The following is a 24168-nucleotide window of genomic DNA, read 5'->3' as shown; positions in this document are numbered from 1 at the left end:
ACCTTTCCCTCCCCCCTTCCCCTCCCCCTCCCCCGCCGACAGGTCTTCATGCCGGAAGGGAAAGTGCAATGTGTGTCAAGAAGCAGTACCGGGACAGCTTGGTTTAGCCGAGAAACCTTCGGGACCCTCCGGTACCAATATTCCCAAATGCCCACGTATTGCTTGAGATCGAAAGTGTTGTCTTTTGGCTTCTCCATCCGTTCCACACAATCCGTCGTCAGTAGCTCGATCGGAGCGCAAGTATTCTTTTTTTCGGTTTCTAGGGCACCGGTAAGCGGTATGGACGAAGTGGCCGCGGGGGAGAAGAGAAGATGGAAAAATAAATACACAACAAATTCTGCTGCATGCTGTGTCCTACACCAACACCGGCGCAACCCACCCCAAACATAGTCAACAACCCCCGAAAACAACCACAGCATGAATTAGAACGTGCAGGTCATTATTGGAGAAAGTTTTTTCGGACAGCATCATTGCTTGTCGAATAAACGATTGACTCGAACGTTTCACCGCGTACCGCGTTCTTGCTTTCCCGCTTCCGTTTCAACATCCAAATACAAAAACAAAACCTGTGAAGCCAATCCAAAAACCTCTTTCGAGTTGCTTTCGATAATATTTTTACTTTTAAGTGCTGCCACCACATCATCATTTTTTATGTTGCGCTTCTTTTTTTTTATCATACAGCTGAGACAAAGAGCGGGTGGGTGTGGGTGGGTGGGTGAGTGTGTATTTCTCCTTTTCCCTTCGTTTTCATCCAGCACACACCTACCCACTGGTAGGTCGGAGAAACTTTTCCTGCCCATTTCCGAAGTACCTGTTTGATTTTTTTATGAAGCTGCTCGCACAGCTAAACGCACCGGCTTTCGAGCTTTCGGGCACCGTGTGCGTGTGTGCATACCGGCGTACATTTTAGCCTACGTACTGGTTTGTTCAGTTAGTGCTTACTTTACTGCAAAGTGTTATTATTTTTATTCCATCCCAAAAATTTATCCAAAACGGCAACTCGGAATGGAAATTGGAATTACACACCCAGACGAAAGCACTGTTTTGTTTATTTGTCTGTTTTTTTTTTTTTGTTGAACTGTTTCGCATCTTAGAAAGCATTCCCAATTCGATTCCTGCTAAACATGGCGCAAGGAACTTTCTGGTGCGAATATATGCAGTTTTTGGGGTGTGATTTTTTTTTTCTTCTTTTGGAGCTTATCTCTATCGTGGGAAGAAGTGTGCTTGTGAGTCTGGTTTGGTATTGCGATTTAAACATATGCACAATGCCCGTTTGCTGGAGAAAGAAAGAAAAAAAACCGTACCGAACATTAACCGGTTAAGTGAGGATAATTGTGCTTGTGTGCCGGATTTTTGTGCTGTAAATGGTACACTACTTCCAAGCACCAGTGCAACCGCTGCAGCCAGCAGCAATGGCGCTAAAAGGTTAACAGTTGTTGTACAGCATTTGTTGTGAGGATTTTTTTCCTTTCCTTCCTTTCCTGCAATTTTCCAGATCAATCAACTTTGATGCTTACTTTGTGTTTGCAGTTTACCTACTTTTTTTGTTGTTGCTGTGGTGGCAAGGTACCAACACTATCAGCGAGAAAATACAGACACAACATTAAGGCGCCAGTTCGTTAACAGAGCTTCGGGCTGAAGTTTTGAAGAAGCTCTAATTGAATCGCAATTGGGTGGGTTGAAGTGTTTTCAATGTTAATAGATGTATGGTTTTTATTTTTTCCGGGCCATGAACCGTATAACGTTTTATTTGTGCACAAGTTTTGACCTAGTGCATGTGTGCGTCCGTTTACTGGCAGTTATGATTTTTAGTAAATTTAGTTTCAGGTGTACTAAGGAAGGATTATACTGGGGATAAATTTAAACAGGAAATGAATTTCGCTTCAATCTTATTCGTGTGAATGCATGTTATTTAAAAATAAATGTTAGTTGAACTAACTATACTGAGTCTTTTCAGGGATATTGTTGATTTTATAGTTAAAACTCGCTTAAATTTAGTGATTAACATAGACAATTTGACACCGGATACCTATTTGGTTTAGAAGAATCAAGCTCGTAAAATAATAATTAATGAAGAGAGAATATTCGTTAACCTCGTATATCTTATATCTTAATTTATTAATACGTATAAGCTTATAAGCATATGAGAATTGATTAACAACTTAAATTGATTAAAAAAAAGATTAACATTTCAAGTAAATTAGATATCAGCATTAAACAGTATAATTCTACAGTGAAATAAGTATTTAAAATTAAGTGATTGATGAGTTTAATTGAAAAAGTACAGTTAAAATGATTAGAAAAATTCATTAATAAAACGTTTAATTTTATACAAAGACCATAGTCCCTCAATCTATTATCCCGGGCTCTCTGGGGAACATATTAACCCCATTACAACATCTCAGCTGCCTTAAAGAAATTCACCTTAAAGGACTTCACCGAATGGGAGGTCCAGGGTTTTTCAAATGGCATGACCAGCCCGAGTGATTTCATCGTCCTACTCGTAGAGCTCTTCATTATGGCGGCTCCTCTTTTGTCTTTCCACGCATACAAAGATTAGTATTAAATATTTTTCCAGTATAATTTATTGTCAGAAACGGTGGTTCTGTATTTAACACATCGTGCACAGACATTACAGAAAAATTAATTAAGAAAATATGATAAATAGCATGTTTCATATGTTTATTATTTTTATTTACTTAAAATTGATTTAGTGTTTGTTTTTCAAAAAAATGTTTTTTGTATGTAAATTATAAAATTAATTAAAAGATAACAAATGAAAAAGTTAGTTAACATTATGTAACAGATTATGAGAACAGAAAAAAAAACTTGAGTTGTTTTGTAACATACCATTGTTTAAAGCAACATAATAAAATGAGGCTGTTTTTATATACTTACTTTTACTTTTATTATTCATAGAACCCCAACTGGGGAGCCCAAAAACGGTTGCGGCAAACAATAAAATATCATCCTACCTTTACCATCCGCTTGTAACATAAAAAAGTGGGGAGGGGTCGGCGGAAGTACACTCTCCACAATAACCCAACTGTAATAATTACCACCTCTGCACAAAAAAGCAGCATCCATCCGCGAATGAGAGCAAAATAAAATTAACCGCAAAAAAACGACCCCCGCGTCATCTTTCCATCAAAAGATCACTTTCGCAGAAAACAAGGAAACAAATGGCGAAGTGGACTGAAAAGACACAAAAAAAGCTGAATAAACACACACAGTGCGTTCGCGAAATGGCCAGCTAACGATCATTCGTCCGGACCGGCGAAATTCGCCCGATCAGGCCATTGTTGCGTGTGAATACAGATATTCATTTCACCGAAAAATTACACCAACAACAGTACGCACGACACAACGTGCACGGGACGGGATGATACGGTCCGCAGCGCTTCCGGCGACGGCGAGATACTTTCGGCACATTCTTTGAAGCTTTCGTTCCTGCTGATTCCTTCAGACGACCCCGTGCGTCACTTTCACTTTCCGAACGGACACTTTCGCATGATTCGCAACTGCTTGAGTGTTGTTTTTTTTCGCAAACTACGCATTTGCCATTTCGGATGGAAATGAGTTCTGTTGCTTTTTTTTGTTTTCCTTCAAATTTTAGTCCATGCATTCTCTCACCAAAGTCTGTCGGCCGTATTTTTGAGTGAAGTTTTTTTTTCTGTTGGTTCCATCACCTCTGGTCGAAAGTGGGATGTCTTTATCTTTCTCATCGACCACCCGCAAACGGCCATACTAAGTGGCTACGCAACCCCTGGCGTTACATCCGTAACGATGATCTTCCGCACAAACCGCGAGACTAACTTTTTGACAAACTAAACCTTTGATAAACCCGCGGCACAGGCACAGAAAAAGATAATAAAATGAAATCACGAATTGCTCCGTAACTCCGCAAAGGGAGAGTGAATCCCAAAATTCCAAGTGTACAGTGGATATGGAAATGGTCATTTTTTTGCATAATTACTTCCGCTGCTTACATCCTTCAGTGGAACATGACTATGCTTTTGGCTAGTTTCCTCGTGGGACGTTGGTTTGTTGTTGCTGTTGTTTGCGGCGCACCTCAACATCGTCCCAAATTAACTCCACTGGGTCAATCATAAGGCCAGCCGGGCGGAAGTGTTCCGCTTATTTTGCTTTCCCTTGCTTTGTTCTAACCGAATTACCTGTCAATTCTGTCCTTTTACATATCCCTAAACTGTTATAACAACGGTTGAATTTTTAAAAAAATCACACAAAAAAGTTTTCCATTTTCCGCCTAGATTAACTTGTCAACTTGCGTTACGATGCACCTCCAGTGATAGGCCAGCCCTTCGGCTGGGCTGGCATAATAAGGGCAGCTACGAACGCTGTAAGGGATGAAGTGGATTAGTTCATTGGGTTTATCATGCGGTTCACTTTTTGTGACTAGTTTTATACTAAATTTGACCGCAATGACGTCATGTTTAGGACGCATCTTAAATAGATGCCGCTCTGTTCCATCTTTTGTTTTCCCTCGAAACGCCAGCCCTCGCTGGAGAGTTTGAGCGAAGAGTTGAATCATGATTTTTTTTTGTTCCGCATAACAATTGGTCATGTTAAAACTACCCAGTAGTTCAAATTGCCTTATCCTGCTCACCACAAGTAAACCACCTACCCGGGCACTTTTCCTTTCTTTTCCTTCCGTTGGAGAAGGTGTAGAGTCATTTTGTTTTCAATTTGGAGCTTCCTCTTGTCGCGGGACAACAACAAAAAAACGCACAAACGGTGGCGCGAAAAGTGCGCACGTAATTTCGTGGTTCGAGGTTATGTAAATGTGCACTCATAATCGCAATTCGACCTATTGCTTGGACGATGGGGACGAACGGGATATAGGGCCGGAGATACGGATCGCTGATCGCAGGAATACCCGGCTGGTCGCTCCGTTGATGGTGCATTGTTGTGCTTTGCAAGTTTCCCATACCGCTCACCGTACGCCAATGACGGTTCCATTTCTACCATTCAAAATGTATAAAATTTCTTTCGCATCGCGTAGCCGCGAGATCGGTCGAGCATCAGATTTGCGCGACTTCTTTGGCTGCGTCAACGGCGGAAGCTTTTGTGTTTCTCACGCGTTCTCTGGCGGGGGAAGAATTTTTCCATCCGATTTGCACCGTTGACAAGCGTTGTCCGTTGGAGGTATATATACATTTTCCAGTGGAATTTTGCACTCAGTGCCCATCCAGAGGACGTCGGGGTAAAGTTCAATCGAAATAAAACCGATGTTAAACGGTGTCAAAAATTGTGCTCAAATTGTTGTGAACAAGTGTTGTACCTAAAGGACGACTGTAATCGTAGTTTTGTGTGTGCGTAATGTGCATGTATTGCGCTTCGTAATTGTGCACACTAGTATTACGTAGTGAACCCACCAGAATGCATTCGCTCCTGACCTTGATCCTGTTCGCGGTAACCGTCCGCGCACAGCTCAATACGTTCGACTACTGCATCCGCATGACACCTTCGCCCGGTTTGCTGCAATGTGCCGGCCAGCAAGCCCTCTCCTCACTGCAATTCCTCGAGGAAGCGAACAACTACACACTGGCAAGCGGGCTGCTCATGATCAAGGACGAATCGCTCGTACCATCGTCACGCATCATTCCAAACATTGTCGATCACGATCCGCTCGATTTCAGGCAAGTTTGTTATGTCTCGCAGCTGTCCACTCGACACACATGTACGCATGGTGCGTACACGAAAAATAAAAACCATGCCAGTAGGACCGAAATGAAACGGAAACGCCCGCCAGAATGGAATTTGTGTCAATCGGCCAAATTGGGAACGAGCGGCTCAAGAGTGTTTACACCCAATTGATATTCCACTTTTCATTCGGAGGGGGTTTTTGTGTTTTTTTTTGTTGGGTTGCGTTTGCTATACCGTGAGCTGTGTGTTTTGAATAAATTACGGATCAAGTGCGAAACGAAACGAAAACAAATGAGTGCTACAGGAAGCCAACGATCAAAGGGGGGGCGAGATTCGACAGGGTTCGATAATGTGATGGCAAGTGCCCCGATGAGTCGCTATTGACTTTCTTTCTGATGTGCCTTGTTTGGTTTAAAATATTCGTTAAGCTTTAAACTGCACATGGAAACACTTGGGCATGCTTCTAACATATGCACATTCCACCTTACCAATAGTGGCTTGTGTAGTGGATGAGCCGCTTCTGGCACTGCGGCTTCCTAATCCACTCCCAACTATGTTCTGTTGCAGGTTGTGATAGCTGAATTTTAGTATCATGCATGGAGTTAATAGTGCTTACTCAACATATTCGACATGATTAATGTTGTTTACATTTAAATTATTAGCCATTATTATTATATATCCCTGTTTAGCAACACAGATAACTAATACAAATTTATGTTTGAAATGATGTATTTCTTCAGAAATTACATTGTCGTCAAATAGTTTTGTTAATCCTTAAGAATTTCTCAAATTGTTAGGCACAGCAATGTGAATTTTTGGTGAAATACTCACTCATTTAATGTGAGTATTTAAATATTTTAAAAGCCAAGAAGAGAGAGAGAGAGAGCATAGATGATCATTTTTTAAGATGTTATCATCAAGTTCCTCGATCAAATCCACCGATCTAATTCACGTGAATCAGATCTCTTCGTAACCCTTCGTATGAATCAACAATTCAGCCAAGTTGTAAATCTGTTCTAAAATAAAAATGTTCCACAATAATAGTTTAGTATTCTTTAAATATCTCTATATTTCTTTTGCGGAAATTTTACTATTATATCAATATGCGCTAACGGTTATTCTAGAGCAGGGGTAGCAAAGTCGGGCTCGCGGGCCAAATCCAGCCCGGTAGATGATTTGATTCGGCCCGCGGGAAAAAAATGTGTAGGGCTCACGAAGAACAAAAAAATCAATTATCACGATATCAGATTCGTTGTAGTCCTGTGAATTCAAATCAACACCAATTATGTCGTATCTATCTACTTTATTTTTGAAAAAAATCATCTATTCTCTTGAGTAGTGACCCCTGTATCCTCAGCTTTCAAGATTTGTTTCAAGTATTTGGCACGCAGTTTCAGGTTAATTTTTACTGCTGGACCCTTTTGGTGAAAACTCTGCCAACCCAGGCCGTATCAAGACTTATATTACCACCTAGCAGGATACTCAGTCCTTCCTACGGAGAGACGGTGCGAATGAGATTTGGTACCCAGTCCTGTCGTGTAAACCGGCACGAGGCCCCACGGGGCTGCCTCTGTTTTAAAGGATCTATTATGAATATTTTTGTTTGCTGCGTTTATTCGAAAGTCACTAATATTATCTTCAGAGTCTTGTGAAGCTTGTTTAAATATGAATTCAAAACATTCATTGGACATAATTCATTTATATTCCTCTTTCTTCTATCAATCGCTATTTCGTCCATTCTAAACAATATCTAACACTTGGATTCTAATCAATGACATGAACGAAAGCTCCTACCGGTGGTTTTCATTTCTTCGCATCATCGCAAAAGTTCCGCCGCGCATGGTAAAGATATCTAATGTTTCCGATTAATCTCATATTAAACTAATTACCGTCCCTAACCCACGCTTCAAAGATATCAAACTCCTCAAAGCGAGATAAAACCTATTGCTGAACACAAAACGAGGTATAATATCTATTCGATTCTTTATTTTCCTCGGATTCACCGAAATGCCATGCTTTCTGCCCACTCGCGATGTCGCTTTGATCTTTTTCCCGCACGGGAAATATCAAGCACCATTCGTAACGGAACCAAACCACCCGCGTACGTTAATGCGTCACTGATCCACTGCTCAGTGATGGTGCGAAAAGCTTTATCATCGATGCTGGATCGGAACATCAACCATCGGCTGTGGGGATGAAAATTTGCTTCAACGCGTCCTAATTTTTCCTTTCGCATTTTTCACGCCATTTTCACGCGCACCGTCGAAATCCGACACCCTTTGCAGAGGAATTCTGGAGAATGCAGGCGCCGTGATGGCCCAGCGGCAGCTTCTGTGGGACATGGGTATCATCTACCCTGGGTTGAAGCTAAAGCTTGGCCCTACGATTGGTGCTGCCGGTTTGCTGGAGTTTGTGCTAGATCCATCCGTGCAAAACGACGAACGTTCGCTGTTTGAGGAAAAATCTACCGGTGAGTATATGAATGTTTCCGGTATCTAATTAAAAATTTAAAATCATACGAGTTGGCACATAAGAATTCGCATTTTTAATATTTTTTATAATCAATCGCAATGTGAGGCAAAGTTTAAATTACTTTATTTTATTTTTCATTTTACTATTTAGAACATAACTCATTTCATTCATTACATCATAACATAAAACATAAAAAGTAAAACAAACAACGAATATTACATTCATCAAAGCGTTTTATGCATCTGGGAAAGAAAGCCTCACGAAAGCTTACTTTCTCTTCCAAGGTTAAGCTTTCATTTTTCTTGCATGCAAGCAAGCTCTTCTCTTGTGCGGCTTGATGGTGAATCCGCTAAACATTTCCATTTTCCCCACAGCACGCATACTGACCAAAAGCTTCATCGTACCGTTCCTGCTTGGACTGAAATTCAATCTGGCAACACTGCTACCGCTCGTATTCGGCGGTTTGATACTGCTCAGCAAAAAAGCGCTCATTCTGGGCAAGGTAGCCCTTTTCCTGTCCGGACTGTTTGGCTACGGTTCGTTTCTAACTCCATCCTTGTACGGAGGTGGATTCGGTGGTTACGGTGGAGGCTTTTCCGGCCATGGAGGTTTCGGAGGATTCGGGTTCGGTGCAAAACCATTCCGTTACAACAATCCGCTCGCCGACAGTCCTGACTTTGACAATCATCAAAACCATCATCAGCATCACCATCACGATGATTATCACGGTGGTGGTGTGTCCCATGATTCTCATACCAGTGGTGGGTACTACAAAAAGAAGGATAATAAATTTCTCAATCTGGATGAGCGTGTAGAACCGCAAACAGCTTCCTCGCTGGTGGATAAATTCTACGAGTACGAAAAACAGCAAATGCTAAAAGATCGAACCGCACGACTATTCGAACGGAAGTTCTACGAACGGGAACAGCAACATCCGGGCGGTGGAGCAGCTGGTCCGGATTATCCCTTTGTCACCGCTGATTTGGCAACCGAACGAAACGAACGCTCGCTCCCGGAAGAAGGTGGCACTGGAACTAGTGGACGAAACTTTGCCTGGAGTAACCATTAGCAGGAAGATTAGCAAGCGCAAGTACTGCACTTAAATATCGTACCAAAAATCGAATGCCTCAGTATTACGAAGGATGGTTTATCTGCCTAGCAAAGGTAAATCGTGATGAATTTATTTTTATTTTATACAGCTCCGGTTATTAACGTCGGGGTTAATATTCACAGTATTTTCATTATATGAAACTTATGGTTTTCTGTCTAAATAAAATGCATTTGCATCGTAATCATACATTATAGTTGAAAGTTGCATTAATTTTTAAACTGAGAAACCATTTTTACAACTTGAACCACATGTTATGTTTTAATTATACTAACGTGCAAAGCTAAGTTATTCTTCTTTAGTGGCTACAACCTAAACCTACAACCTCAAGAGAAGTCTTGGCCTTTGATTTTTGGTTTTCCTAAGCTTAAATAACCTTGTAGTGAGATAGTCACTCCTACGTACCGGGGTACGCTCCGGATTAGATTTGATACACATTCCTGTCGTGTAAGACCGTCGCGGCTATTGCATACATCACCCAGACCGCTCAAAGCTTCCGCAGTTTCCATTAATTGTTGCATTCATTCGTTAATTTAGCATTCTTTAATTTGATATTTTAGAAGAATTAGAGGCCTATTTATGGTACAAATAGTCTGTGCCTTTAATTGTACTTAAACCCACATGATGTTGATGAGGGATTTTAAACTTATTTGCATAACGTCAGGCGCAGATACACAAACCAGCGGAAAACAGTTGAGATATGTGATATTCTTTAGACAATAGGATTAGTAAAACCCACTTCTATATTGGTTTTGTAACTAGAATATACGATTAGATTCTATTTTTTATGAAATGTTAAAATTAGAATCGATCCTGGATTCGTTTCAACTTAGTAGAGTAAAATTCATTGCGATTGAATAGAACCATACCACCTTTCTCAAATTTTGTAAGGTGAAATCCACTCGGTGTAAAGCTTGCTCAACTCACACATTTTGACACCTCACAAAGGAATCCAACTTTCTCATTTGATCACTAAAGTCCTAATGATCACTAATGATCCAAAATTGTTTCTCTTGAGAATAACTTTTTTAATCTTTATTTTATCACCCATACTAGTAGAGGTGATACTTCTCATGTGACAACCGCAAGGAACGTCTTGGCCTGCCATTTTTGGATTTCCTTAGCTATATTTGCCATGAGTAGGATGTCAGTCCTGCGTTCCAGGAAGAGGTCTGGATGGGATTTGATAACGGGACCATATACCACACCGGTTAACCACTACCATTCTACATTACCACTAGCACAATTAATATGTTAATTGAGATTTGTATCACAATACCAAAAACCCAAACACATCAAGAATGTTGTGAAAATTTCTCTACTAATTATACAAGGCAATGTGTAGTATTGAGTTTTAAAATCGGACGCCTTTTTTCGCAATAGAATTACGATTAATAGACAATAGAAAGTGACTTTTAGACAATCATGCTCAAGAAAAGGAGAAAGTGCAAGTTCCAATCAGAATGTCCCCTTATTCTACTGCATTCCATCTCAAAACGTATTCAAATAGAAGAACATCCCAACTAATAAGCCACTCTTCGCGCTCTAATGGCCACCAGTGAGCCCGAATCGGGTTACTAAGCCAAACACCTTCACCTGCGATGGGCTGCGTGAGAGATGTGCATGGAAAATCTGAGACCCCATTTTCCTTCGGAAGAACGGTAAGAGGGTAAAGCTTTTTTTTGGTCTGTTTTTTGTTCGCTTTTCTTTCAGCTACCTTTTTTTTTCACCACAATAAACCATACCGACACGCATGTATGTTGTGCCTAATTAATCCACTGTACACATACACAATGTGCGCACCTCCATTGCTTACAGCGTAATGAAGAACTTACCAGTTCGTTCCTGTTGGAATTTACTTTCTTTGTTGATTCTTTCCATCTTCTACGGTGGATACTCGCTTTATGAACCGTCCAATCGGGGTCTTCTGTGGTGGTCTTTTCCCAAACTTCACTTCCTATGCCTTCGGAGTAAGACGCCACACATCAAGCCAGTGATCAGTGGATAAGGTAGAGTGGGGTCAATTTTGGAAGCAAAATAATCGAGAATGAAGAAACGCGTAAGGCGAACAGTAATTAACAAAACGAACTCATTTTCCGTCTGGTGCGTTTCAAGGCCACGACCCTACAACGATTCCCCTTCAGAAAGGCAATGAGGTATTATCCATCTATTGAGGTGTACTTTTCGGATGATGGTTGCACTACTTTTTACGACCCTCAATTATTTCTCCAAAAATAAAACTAGAACGTATCACATCGGTATAAAACTGTCACCCATCTGACACCGGACGGATATTTTTCATTCGCTCGTCGGTGCTTCGAGACCTGCCGTGATCTCGACGAGATGTCGCGGAGTTGTTGTTACTGGTTAGGGCTAGTGATCGGCTGTCTAGTGCGAGGATCGTACGTAATCGAGGCGCGAGTTTTATTAAGTGCGGAACCCACAGCGTCAACGACAAACGATACCCATTCTCCTACCCTTCAGCGACACCTGTTGAATCGAGCCCGTAATTGTTTTGATAGTGGCCAGCTGATGGAATGTTTTCGTGGTGAAGTGCTTCGACTTCTTGATCGAGCTATCGACTCGAACGTGACGTTTCGTGTGACTCCATTTGTAACCGTGCGCCGAAATCCGGATTGGTCCAGTAGTAGTGCACGCATCCCCACGGATATTGCCCGTCTTTCCGGTTGGTCTGGACTGTTCCGGAAGGTGCGCGAGCTGCTACTCTCTCGACTGTTTCAGCTCAGTTTGGTGGATGTCGATGGACGAGCGCTGCTTGACTCCACGGACGAGGGCCGTGGCAAAAAGCACAAAAACAAGGGTGGTATGTTCTCGATGGCACTGATGGCACTGATGGCGATGATAGCGCAGGTCATTCTTGGCAAGGTAGCCGTCCTGGCAGCGGTCGCCCTGATCATGGCGAAGATCGCACTGGTCTTCTCCACCTTGGTAAATACGCTCGCACTGGTGTTCCGCGCGGTCCTACACGAGGGAGGCGCTCACCATCACTGTACGTAGCTACGAAACGGCTGAAAATGGATTCTCTTTTTTTTTTTCTTTCTCTTTCGCCTTTCCCCAACACGGCTACTGCTTCCCTTCACAGAATGGGCTGAAGAAATCGAACGGTTCCGGCGGAGGACATGCGGCCGAACACGTCGTCTACGAACACTCCAGCCATGGGGGTGGCGGTGGAGGAGGTGGTGGCTGGCAGCGCAGTATCGAGCCACGGAAGCCCTATCAGCGCTACCACTACTACGAGGAGGACGATCTACCATACTGGAAGCGACGCCCCGAGCACGATTATCAGGATGCATACGAAGGCGCCTAAATGTAGACAATGCTCCATACTTTGTAAATAGCTCCAATTAGCCGGGTAGGAAAAATAGCAGAGAAACAGACCTCGTTACCTTAACATGGAACGCTTTTCACGGCAGCAAAAAAAAAAAAGAAAACCACTCCCCAAGCCTGCAGGTCTTGAATGAGCATCAGCGGCGGCCCTGATTATGGGAAGTATAGGCATTAAAATTAACCCACTGCAGCTGCATCTTAATAGACCACTTAAGTCCTTGAGGACTCTCGTACGTTCGCACATCAAACCATCGCTAATAGCCGTGTGACTACCGATCGATTGCGTGGGAAATCTGGTCAATGACCGACGGGAATGGGTTGTTGCTACTGCAAAACAATTATATCACAACCTTCAGCTGGTAAAGGGTGATGATTCTCAAGCACAATATTAGGGGCTGTGGTTTAAAGCCCCCATCTAAGGGGGCGTGCAGAGCTACCACCGTAATCGATTTCACTTTCATGTCACGACACTACTCCGCTACTACACTATCCAACGTTTTGTTATGAAATCGTCTCCATTGGGGAAACGATTTAAAACGAACGGAAATCGCAATACTTCGCCTGTCACCCCGACAGGCAGCACACTTAATCCGATCGCCGGCTTAAGCCATTTTTACACACCTCACCCGCTACAACTTCCTTCCGCATTCTGTGGGCCGATTGGAAAATGGGAAACCGTTGTTCTTTTCTCTCTTGCGCTTCTGCGTAAGTGGCTTCTTGTTCGCTGTTTCCTTGTCTTCACTTTCCCGCTGATGAGCTGCTAAACGACACATGGGTCAGATCGTGAGCAAGCATTCGAAACAGCAAGCTTAACCATGCTTTGCCTGCAGTTTTATATCCATCCTCTTGTAGGTGTGCCCCGGATTCTTGATGTTATATTATGGTGAAAATTAGAAAACGCTTTCCATTTTTTTACAACTCACGACCTTTCTTGGGGGCTAAACGTAGGGGATTAATTTTGTGCGATAAATTCTAACGATAACGCCCAGTAGGGATGTATACGATCATACGTTATTGTGCAGATAATCCTAAAAATCAATAGATTTAAATAGGGTGAATGATAAATGATACCGACTGCAACACTATAAAGACTCTAAGTTGTCTTATTTATAAATATACTTTAATAACTGTTTTGTTTTTTGTGAAAAACCATAAAATAACTAAAAAAAAACCTTTCCTGTCAACTTTTTCCTACGGTTTTATCATTAAAACTTCACCCGTTACACACGTTTCTATTGCAATGGAAAAAAAACTACGCAGTTGAAATGTTTACGATCAACATGAAACACATTCACCTGGCGTAGGTGGGAACGATATGAATAAAGTGAAGGTACACATTGGCACGACCGGCGAAAAAGGCAGATGCACCCGAGTGCAAGCTAATAAAATAACACACACAACCGCGCATACATATTATCGGGTGAGTGATGTAAAGGGAGAAGAAAACAAAAACAGGTTGCTGACTGCCAATTTCTACTCTTACTGCAATCTGCACCTTCAATCGCATCCCAACGGTGTACGATGATGTGAGCCGTGCGTCAAAAGCAATAGCACCGAACAAAAGAATAAATAGCAAAGGCAGCAAACATTCAACTCGACAGTGGGAAAGGAACTACAAACAACGGATGGCATCCCTAATGCCGTGTGCAGCAGTCTGCTCGGTAGCTGCTCAGTAAGAATGTGACAAGGCAGGAGAAAATGCATCGGAAGAAACCTCGATACACACACACAGACCAAAACATACACACATCGAACCGTCTCACGGAGCCCTTTGGCAGTAGTCAGTACTACTCGCCTTACACCCGTTCCTAGTTTGGCTCCCGGTACCGCATAATCCACCGCACAAAATGGGGAAGCTATAATGCTTATGCGACCATGCAACCTGTGGCCGATGCGATTGCGCAGGGCTACGGCCGGGTGAAAGTCTTACTAGCTGCATGTTGTTTTTCCCTGTCGCGACCTCGGTGGAAATGGTGGAAATCCGCTCACCCCTTCTACTTCCGTTCCTAGCCGAAACATTTTTCATTCCACCTTTCATTGCATTCGCTTTGGATTAGTCAAACAGAGACCCTTCGACAGGGGATACGGCGACAGAAGAACTTCCCCGTTGGACCTTTAGTCAAGGGCTCCAAAAAGAGAGCTTCCATTTCTGCTTTCCTGTGTCTACCTTTTCTTTTATTTTGCACTCAGTGATGGCAATAAGTCACCTTACCGGTGGCTCAACGTAAGAAATCAGGAAGCTTTCGGGAAAGGCAGGCTAGGAAGGGACAACACTTTTGCTTTCCAATGGGGAAATGGATGAATGGTTGGAAAAACAGCGTTTCGTAATGGATTGTGGCACAAAAAAAAAAAAACAAAATCCACAACAACTCCCAAAGCCAGTTGCATCGGACATCCGTTACTTCGTGGCACCGGCACGACAATGACCTTTCGCTTTGAATATGAAAGTTATTACGTTCGTAGTATTTCTTTTCATAGATAATGATTGAAGAAAGTTGTAATGAATTTTATTAATTGATTTAAATCAATAACATGCAGAAGAAGTATTTTCACAGTATTGCAGGGAAGTATATTTCAATATTTTTTTTTCTTTCGGATTTACCAACATTTCCCAAAGCCGTTTTTCGTTTTCAGTTTGAAGAATAAAGAAATAAATTCATTTCATTCATTCAAAAATCATTTCACGTCATTTTCGGATAAAATTCTTTCTTTCGTATTTATCGACATTTCCCCAAGAAGTTGTTTGTTTTTAATTTGAAGATTGAAGAACATTTTGTCCTGTATTTATTACACTTTAAAAACTGTTGTTCTGCACTGTGTCCTTGTCACATTGTCATCCTTGTGATTCGCGCCTCCTGTCTAATAACCTGTAGTGTAAAATATGTTCCCACATAGGTTTATAATTTTTGTGTTATATTTTATATTGTATTTTTATATTATTTTCTTAACTGTGAACTCAAAATCTGCTGTACATCATCCAGTATATGCATGTGTTTATCAGATATTAATCAAGCATTTAGAAGATCATTACAAGGAAGAAGGTATAAATCTATCCTCTGTGCTGGCAATTATATCTTTTGAAACTGTTCCTCTTCTTTACTTTATATATACACACAAGAATTGTAGTGTTAAAAAACATCTGAAAGTTGTATCTCATATTAAAGATCCTCAGGAAGGAATTACAAAATAAAGATCTCCAACATGCCTTTGCATATTGGAAGGCAAAGATCTGTGGAGATTCGCGTACTATGAATTTTAAATCCTGATTCAATATCGTTTATCCTTAAAAGTTCAAGAATCGTTTTTATACTTTGCTCCTAATATTTTCAGTATTTGAGACGATATTTTTTAATGAGTGTAAATCTGTAAATTATATGACAGGTACCGTGTATCTTACGGACTGTCTGAACACCGATCGCTTATACTCGATTCAAGTTACATAATGGCCATTCAATTGATAGCCGTAGCCCACTTTACAGCTTCCGTCTTATAACTTAATCCTTTATGTAATCGAACAGTTCATCCATTAGCTCTATCAAATGTTTCCTGTAACATTCATCTGCCTGAAAAGCCTTAACACAAACCCATACTTTCTTATCCGGCATGAAACTTGCCGTCGTTTGCAAGTCTCCGAAGATTTCCTCCAGAAACCGGCTCGGCAGCGTCACCTCACCACTAATGATCGTGGAGTGAATGAGCCCTGCCACACGATAATATTCACAGCTTCTAAGGAACGTTTCACGCGGATAAATGTCGTTCACTTTGAGTTGATTTTGCTCCAACATTTCCGAAAAACACTTGTAGTAATGGTCTAACAGTGCCGGCAGATGCTCATCTCGCAGTTCGCGGCTTGTCGTTAGATACAGTAACAGATTGATGTCGTACGCGGGTGGTACATAGCGAGACAGTTGATAGTCAACCAATGCACTGCCAATCGGCTGGCCTTGTTCGTTGCACTTGAACATGATATTGTTACACCAGAGGTCACCATGGTTGAGACAGTTGCGGAATTCATGCGATGGTTCCACGTACGAGTAAATCCTTCTTATCAGCGGCGCCAGTTGCTCCAGTATGGTTTGCTTGCGTACACCCTGCCAGTGATCACATATCTTAACCAACTCCATGTACAGTTTGATAACATTGGCCACATCTTTCACTCTTGTGCTGGTTGGCGTTTGAACCCAACCATTTTCGTTGAGAACATTTGGAAACAGCACCGGCAGCCGTTTTCCTTGCTGTTCTTCCAGCACGATTGAGCCGGCATGCAGACAGGCTAATGTTTCTAACGCTTGCTGCACAAATGCCATCTCCAACAGTCCACTTTGACGCTTTATTATCGCATAACCATCCGATTTGAGATTATTCATAATGAGTATTTTTTTATCCTTGGCAAAGATCACTCGCGGTGCCAAAGTTCGCCTTGGGCAGAAGCGCTGAATCGAACCGATCATGTACTGCAAAACACTACTCTCCTTATGGAAGCTACCCATTTCTTCGAGGTAGTTTCTCAGTACGGGATTTTCGGTGGGAACACATTTTGCGAAGAAGCTAAGCTCCTCCTTACGTCCGCTTCTCTCGATGCTTACTTTCAGCGCATAATGATCTGCTAGAAAACCTTCCGGGCACGGACTAAACGGTTCCAGTAGCGCCCGTACAACGCAATACGATTGATCAACAGCACTCCCACTAGATGATAAGTGATCTTTCACTATCTTTTTTATATCTTCATCCGTCAGATTTAATCGCTTTGCTTCCATGCTTTGGCGTGTACTGAATGAATCTGGCCCGACTCAAAACGAGCAGTCTCGTTTAAAGATTCTACTTAAAATGATTCCTTTAAATGACCTCTCACAGTTTGCCCGAATAAAGCAGCTGTTTGTAGAACGCTTTTTGATAATGAATTTTTCGCTGGTTGATAGTGAAGCCAAACACCACCGATAAGGAAATGATTTATCAGCCCCCTAGTGGTGTTTGTGTCGTGTGAACAGTGTATATCTTGTTCTTGTACTTATTCATGCACCCATTAGTGTAAACAAACTATATTCACTATGATTTATAATGCTTTTCTTAATTTGTGGAACCTAGAGCGAAGGAGCACGTGTAGATAACAAAAGTCTAGCATTTCGCTTGCTTCGCTTAGTGCTTGTTACCAATCGTTCATCGTAACTGCTTTAGGCGGGTCAAATAATATAACCGGTGACATACTGGTAGAGTAGACTCCATACGACGGACCAGTTATTCAGACATGGCTTTGGAAAATCCCTGTAGAAATGTTTATATATGTACGATCTGGCGTGGAAGACTTGTTCTTGGCAAAACTTTCCACAAAGCCTTGGCTATACGTTGTGTAAACGACCCACTTCTTAAGCGGATAGATTACATCTGAAACTGACAGGAAGTTGGTGATGTGCAATTGGTGGGACTAGAACAGTATCATTGATTATGAGTTGCTTCCATAAGGCCAAACACTAAATTAATATATTTACTATAACAATTGGGGGCGGCCCGGTGGTGCATGTGATAAACGGCGCCAGTCCACACGCCAGGACCGGGTTCAAATTCCATCCGGACCGTCCCCCTGTAGCAAGGACTGACTATCCGGCTACGTGGTAAAATAAGTCTAGTAAGCCAGAAATGGCCGGCGTGACCTGTAAGGTCGTTAAGCCAAGAAGAAGAAGAAGACTATAACAATTAAATTGAATCTTTTTTACTATAAACAATTAAACCGCTAACGGCTAGCAACTACCCAGAGATGGTTAGAAAAGAAGATGTTTTCACTACACCAGATCACAGACGTTTGTAAAAATTTGTAAAAAAAACTTGATAAGCTCAGAAGTTTAAATTAGGTCACCAGATGCATATTATCTACTAATACTATTCCGAATTTAAGTTCCGACTATTACAATTGTGGATTTCTTTTTTCCCATTCAAATATAATTAAAACTTCTCGGGGACTACGGGGACTCTTGCTACGGGGACTTTGTTACCCGGTCCTGTCGTGTGGAATCGGTGCCATTTATCACATACATCAACGGGCTTTTTGTCCTTAATTTATGTTTGCGTAAAATTATGTAATATTATAAAATAAAAAATGTTATTATTATATATATTTGTTTCAAAGTACAATATAAGCTAACTTCAGTAAAAACGTTCAAACCATCAACTAAACCCAGCCTAGAGGCTTCTTTCGCCGTTGTTCAAAACAGACTATATGGCTTGTCCATATAACCTTGTTCTTTATACCTTAGGAAGAATCATCTACTTTTCTTTTTTAATTCTTCCGTCAAATGCACCCGCCCAACCACCGGTTGCGTCCTGGCAAACGCCAAAAATTTGCATCTCGAAAGAGTGATCATACAACTTTAGAATAAAATGTCATCACTATTAAACCATTGAAGTTCATCCTTTGTCCTTCCCTCCAGTGTAACAACCCTTTTTTTCCTTAGCTATGGTCCTTATCTCAAAATTCTTTTTTTATTGAAATTATCTACTTTTTATGTTTTACTGTGTTGAAGGAAGCAGTTTTTTTTTTGTATGAAATGCTATCTTTGATAACTTCTAATACATAAAAAAGACAAAATCAAACAATACATTAAAAAAATCTTCACCACATTAACTTTATTATCCAACAATTATTGGACGCTTCTTAGATCTGTTTTTGCTCTGAAAATTACTACCAACCGTATGACATAACGGACACCTGAAAACACGTTGTAATCCGCTAGTAACGATCAATACCGCACGGCTTCGTGTCCCGCAATGCAAACCAAAGCAAACAGTTCCCCGCACGCCAGTAGGCCAGGGTCATGGGACTTGCCTTTAAATATGTAAAGCACTTCCGGGGTGCAGAAAATCGCGCCCCTTCTCCAACTCCACCCCTCAACGCCACCAACATCAACGCCCGATCAGTGGCCCGAGTGACATCGAACTCTTGGCAACATCCTTCACACACAGTAACCGGCTGCCTCCATAGCTTGGCAAATAGTAAATCTCGCTGAGTGAAAACTACTGTTTATCTGCTCGCGAAAAAACAAGGGCTTCAGCACCCTTTACCGCAGGCACCCGGGTCTGGCCCTGGATACATTCATGGTTATGGTCTGTCGGGCGCGTGCTGCTAAACGACCCGCAGCCCACTTCATTCGGTACCCCCTATGCTGCTTGGCGGTGCATCCGTGGGGCCAAGAATCGAAAAACACGAAACGGCTGTCCGAACGAACGAATTAAAAGTAAAAATCCGTTGCAAGCGCATCGAACAGATGCGATGAACAAGCGCTGCTACCAGTGCCAGTTACCATTTCACCGGACGGTAAGTTTGTATTTGTGTGCATTTTTTTAAAACTTACCTTTCCACTTCATCTAAATCCTACCGTTCGCCTTCGAAGGCTAATAATGTTTTACCGAAGAACGCCTTCGCTTAATTTTCAGCTTAGTTTTCCTTTTCGCTTTCTGCACACTACTACACACCAGCAAACGGCGCATCCACCGTAGATGCATTTTCCGACTACAGCAGTAGCTAAGGGGAAGGCAGAGGAGCAGTTGGGGGTTGATAAAGAGAAAGAGGGTTTTTGCATGTCCATTCGAAGGAATCAGAGCTCACCGGATCGGATTAGTTCAGTTCGACTTTTTTCCACCCACGACACCAACCTTCCTTCCTTATCTGCTTCCCCTTATCTGCTGCTACATGGATGTGTGGAGTATTGCTGAGTTTGCTTCTTTTTTGTGCATATCTTTTCACTACTCTCACATACTCCCACTCCTAACCCGCACCCTTCCCGACCACCTTCCAAAAAGCGGCAAAAGATCTTCGATCGCTGCAGGCATGTTTACTTTTTGCATGTTGCACAAATTAGTGAAGCAGTTAGGCGAACCTCCACCCTCTGCAACCCGCGTGTCCACGTGTTTTGCCAGCGTAGAAATCGCTAGTCGAGATCGTACCTCATCCGCCTGCCTTCCGCCGTTGGCTAATCCACCCCATTCCTGATGGGTAGCGAAATATCGGTAACGTTCACCAGCCGGAGCGCCGTTCCTAGTGATCCTCCGGGCGTGCAGTTCGTTGCAATTGCGTGCGGATGGATCTTTGCTTTCACGCTCCAAAAAGTTCTAGCAAATGCCTTTTTTTCTGTGTTTGTACGCGAAGCGATACTGATGATGTCGGTGCAGTCAGTCAGCTGATTTGTCCGAAATGCAGGCAGCAGGTACGGTGGCAGGATGGTTTACGTCTGCTGGAGGAAACAATGTACGTGGGTGTGTGTGTGTGTTCACGTCTGTTATCGCTTGGCTGGACAGCTGGCGCCTCTTTCTGCGGAGTGATAAAATCGGCCCACAGCTCCTTGAAAGCTATCAGTAGTATAAATACCTTCGAGCGGCCAAGATCGGAAGGAAGTGCATCCAGTATCTCGATCGATCGAAGGTAGTCTAGCAGCAGCAGCAGCAGCTCGATAAGCGTCCGTTTGTGTGGCAAAACAAGCAAAAAGGAAGAGTTAGACTCTCCTTTTGTCCTTCGTCCCACCCCACCCAACATAAAAACCCCTTCCCTCCCCCCCTTCGGAACAATGGTTTCGTTCAAGTTTGTGTGCGCGGTCGTGTGCGTGCTAGCAGTGGCCGGCCGTGGATATGCCGCCGAGGACGGTACGGTACGTGCCCTGCGCAAAGTGTACTCCCTGTGCGAGGATAGTGACGAGCTGCTGAAGTGCATCAAGGTGCAAGCCCTCAAGCTTACCGACCGGGCAATCAAGCTGCCGAGCATCAAGCTGCTCGACGGTATGTCGATCGTAAAGAAAGCGGACGGTGGTGAATCGAGCACCCGTGCCCTGAACGAGCCGATGCTCGGTGAACACGACCTGGCCAAGCTGTCCTCGGCAAAGATCGACGAGCTGCTGTTCCAGCGTGCCCAGCGCTTCATGGACGGACACCAGCTGCAGCTGAATGTGCCGCGTATGCTCGCCTCGGGTCAGCAGGAAACCGGACGTCTGGTCGAGGAGGGCCGCAAGAAGATGAAGAAATACCTCGGACCATTCCTCGCTGCAATGGCTATCAAGGGAGGTATCCTGACCATGGTCTACCACTCGATCGCCATCGTCGCCGGTAAGGCGCTCATCATCGGCAAGATCGCTCTCGTCATCTCTGCCATCATCGGTCTGAAGAAGCTCGTCACCCCGGAAGGCCATGAGAAGACGACCTACGAGATTGTGAAGCACCCGCACGTACAGCAGAGCCACACCTACTCGTCCAACCACGGTGACTTCGATACCCACGAGGCTGGCCAGTTCCACCGTAGCTTCGGCAACTCCGTCGACATGGTGATGCAGGACCGCGCATACCGTGCTCACGTCCCGAAGAACTAAGGCAGCTTCATCGGCCGTAAACGTGTGGATGATGATGATGACGACGACTACCCCAACCCCAAAAAAGAAAGAAAAAAAAAGCAACCCTGGCCATAACCGCACTAACAACTACGAAACCATGTGTCGCCGGAACGGAAGGAATGGAGCAGCAGAGCTTCGACGCGCCACACGAACGCCAGTCCAGCCATCCAGCCGCCCTTGCGTGCGGATGGGGGACACGGCGTCAATCCAGGGACCCAAAGAACACCCATCCGGAACTGCTGCGGTCTGCTCATAGAATTAAGCTCCCGTAACTTCATCGTAAGATGGAGCAGCCACAGTTCAACGTGCGCCAAGCAACCTGAAAACAGAAAAAAACAGATAACTCCAATACCTTCCAATCAGTCATACGAACACCCCAAAAAAAACACTACACACTCCATTACCCCTGGAATCTACACGAACACAAACACACAGAGAAACATACACACCCTCACACACCATTAGACAAGGCGCGGAAGCGAATCTGCCATGGCGCAAAAGGGTTTATGTGTTTTGTATTTATATAATTAATTTAAATTATTTATTTATTAAACCTTGATTCCCAATCAAAACCCCCCTACAACTCCCCCTTTTTCCCACCCCAAAAAACCAGCTCGCGTTGCTCCCAGGTTCGCTCAGAGCTTTTCCCAGTGAAAGCGTTACGGTGTACCGGTCGGACCAACGGATGCGGGCGAATCTTTTGTCGTCTTCTTCCATTTCCGCGAGCAGACGTTGAAATGTGTAATTAAAACTCCCAAAACAAATCGAGCAAAATAAAGAATTATCATTCAAAAAATATGCTTCCAACAGGGTGTTCACTTTATCAACAATCAAGCATTGCCGAAACATTTTTTTATCGTGGTCAGTGAGTACATTCCAAAATACTCGGAATGTTTTCTGTTCTTAACCATTCTGGAAATAGCAACATAAAAAAAACATTACTTTTGCATAGTTAGTCATACCAGGCCAGGCCGTCCTAATTGAAATAAAAAAAATGAAATAAATAACTATTGCGTGGTTAAAATATTTCATGCTGAATTAAAATTAAATGAAATTCTTTCATTTAATCATGTCAATAATGTATATCCAAAACAGGCTTTCTTGTAGTCGCCACTAATCGCTGTGTATGTGCAAACTGTGAACGCTCTCATAATTGCAATTTCTCTTTATATCTTAAAAAAATAACTCTTTTCAAAAGCAAAATTTTGCATTTGCGTCCCTGGAACTAATTTTTTTTGTTATTCGATGCCGAACTTAAAACAATGAAGAAGGTGTGGTTTGATATGGGATGTCTAAACGCTTCTCAGAACAATGCTATCAGGGCACCAAAGTAATGAACTGGTGACGTGGCTGGTTGTTAAGGATTGAGAACCCATTCCCCAAAGAACTTATGTAGTTACTTATGCCAAAGAAAGAGATTTTGCAAAATTATCAAACATCATCGTGGCGAGACAGATAAATGAGACTAATATTATGTATAAGAATCTCTCTCTCTCTTCTTGGTTTAACTCTAAAGTCTGAGGTGTCTAAAGTCATGCCAACCATTCCTGGCTTACTAGACTTACTTTTCAACGTAGGCAAATAGTCAGTTCTTGCTACGGGGGACGATCCCGATGGGATTTGATCGTCGGTCTTGTCGTGTGGAACCGTCGCCGATTGTTAGATACACCTCCGGAATGCCACTACACAAGAGTATGTCTCTTGTAAAACAAAAATAAAATAATTAATCATCACAAAAATAAATAATTCCAGCAAAAAATGAGTAATTCCAGTACACTATCAAAAGTTTTACATTTTATCACACTGATGAACAATTTGTACGTATTTAGCATGAGCATTAAATCGATTTTCAACGGATGTTGTTTCATATAAATTTGTGAAACTCCCCTTTCTACCAGATATTTTTCTTGGGATTTTTTTTCGGTAAAATTGAAAGTCGCTTTTTCCACAGTCATGTGAAAATGCGTGTACCGTAATCAATCGTAAATCAAAATGAAAACTGAGGAAATCTAACGAAAGTAAATTTAATTAATCATAAAACATTTAACCACACACGACACAGCATTTATGGCTTCAAATTTGGGGTTTCTTCTGTATTTTAACATTTTTGCTTCAATTAGATTAGAGAAAGTGAACGAACCTGAGTCACACACGGGAACTACCACAGTCGAACCTTTACGTCCATTAACTGCGCAATTTATGCACATT

At 42.5% G+C, this 24168-nt stretch overlaps 4 protein-coding genes across 4 annotated transcripts; 3 read left to right on the top strand and 1 right to left on the bottom strand.

The window, feature by feature from the left end:
• Nucleotides 1-7861: 7861 nt before the first annotated feature.
• LOC125761323 (uncharacterized) lies at nucleotides 7862-9474 on the top strand. The gene is made up of 2 exons (XM_049422329.1): nucleotides 7862-8137; nucleotides 8514-9474. Exons 1-2 carry the CDS (start codon nucleotides 7981-7983, stop codon nucleotides 9206-9208), a joined length of 852 nt encoding a protein of 283 aa, XP_049278286.1. The 5' UTR covers nucleotides 7862-7980; the 3' UTR covers nucleotides 9209-9474.
• A 2116-nt stretch (nucleotides 9475-11590) lies between these two features.
• LOC125765888 (uncharacterized) lies at nucleotides 11591-13684 on the top strand. The gene is made up of 2 exons (XM_049431386.1): nucleotides 11591-12196; nucleotides 12351-13684. The coding sequence occupies exons 1-2, from the start codon at nucleotides 11591-11593 to the stop codon at nucleotides 12573-12575; spliced, it is 831 nt and encodes a 276-aa protein (XP_049287343.1). The 3' UTR covers nucleotides 12576-13684.
• Nucleotides 13685-15146: 1462 nt separating this feature from the next.
• Nucleotides 15147-17892, bottom strand: LOC125761286 (uncharacterized). Its single transcript, XM_049422279.1, has one exon. The coding sequence runs from the start codon at nucleotides 17350-17352 to the stop codon at nucleotides 16090-16092; it is 1263 nt and encodes a 420-aa protein (XP_049278236.1). The 5' UTR covers nucleotides 17353-17892; the 3' UTR covers nucleotides 15147-16089.
• A 3040-nt stretch (nucleotides 17893-20932) lies between these two features.
• LOC125761301 (uncharacterized) lies at nucleotides 20933-22780 on the top strand. The gene has a single exon (XM_049422295.1). The coding sequence runs from the start codon at nucleotides 21148-21150 to the stop codon at nucleotides 21937-21939; it is 792 nt and encodes a 263-aa protein (XP_049278252.1). The 5' UTR covers nucleotides 20933-21147; the 3' UTR covers nucleotides 21940-22780.
• The last annotated feature ends 1388 nt before the right edge of the window (nucleotides 22781-24168 follow it).

Source organism: Anopheles funestus, chromosome 2RL (genome assembly GCF_943734845.2).
Source record: "Anopheles funestus chromosome 2RL, idAnoFuneDA-416_04, whole genome shotgun sequence".
Lineage (NCBI taxonomy): Eukaryota > Metazoa > Arthropoda > Insecta > Diptera > Culicidae > Anopheles > Anopheles funestus.
The sequence above is the reverse complement of the archived record's forward strand: the minus strand, read 5'-3'. Positions and strand labels throughout refer to the sequence as shown.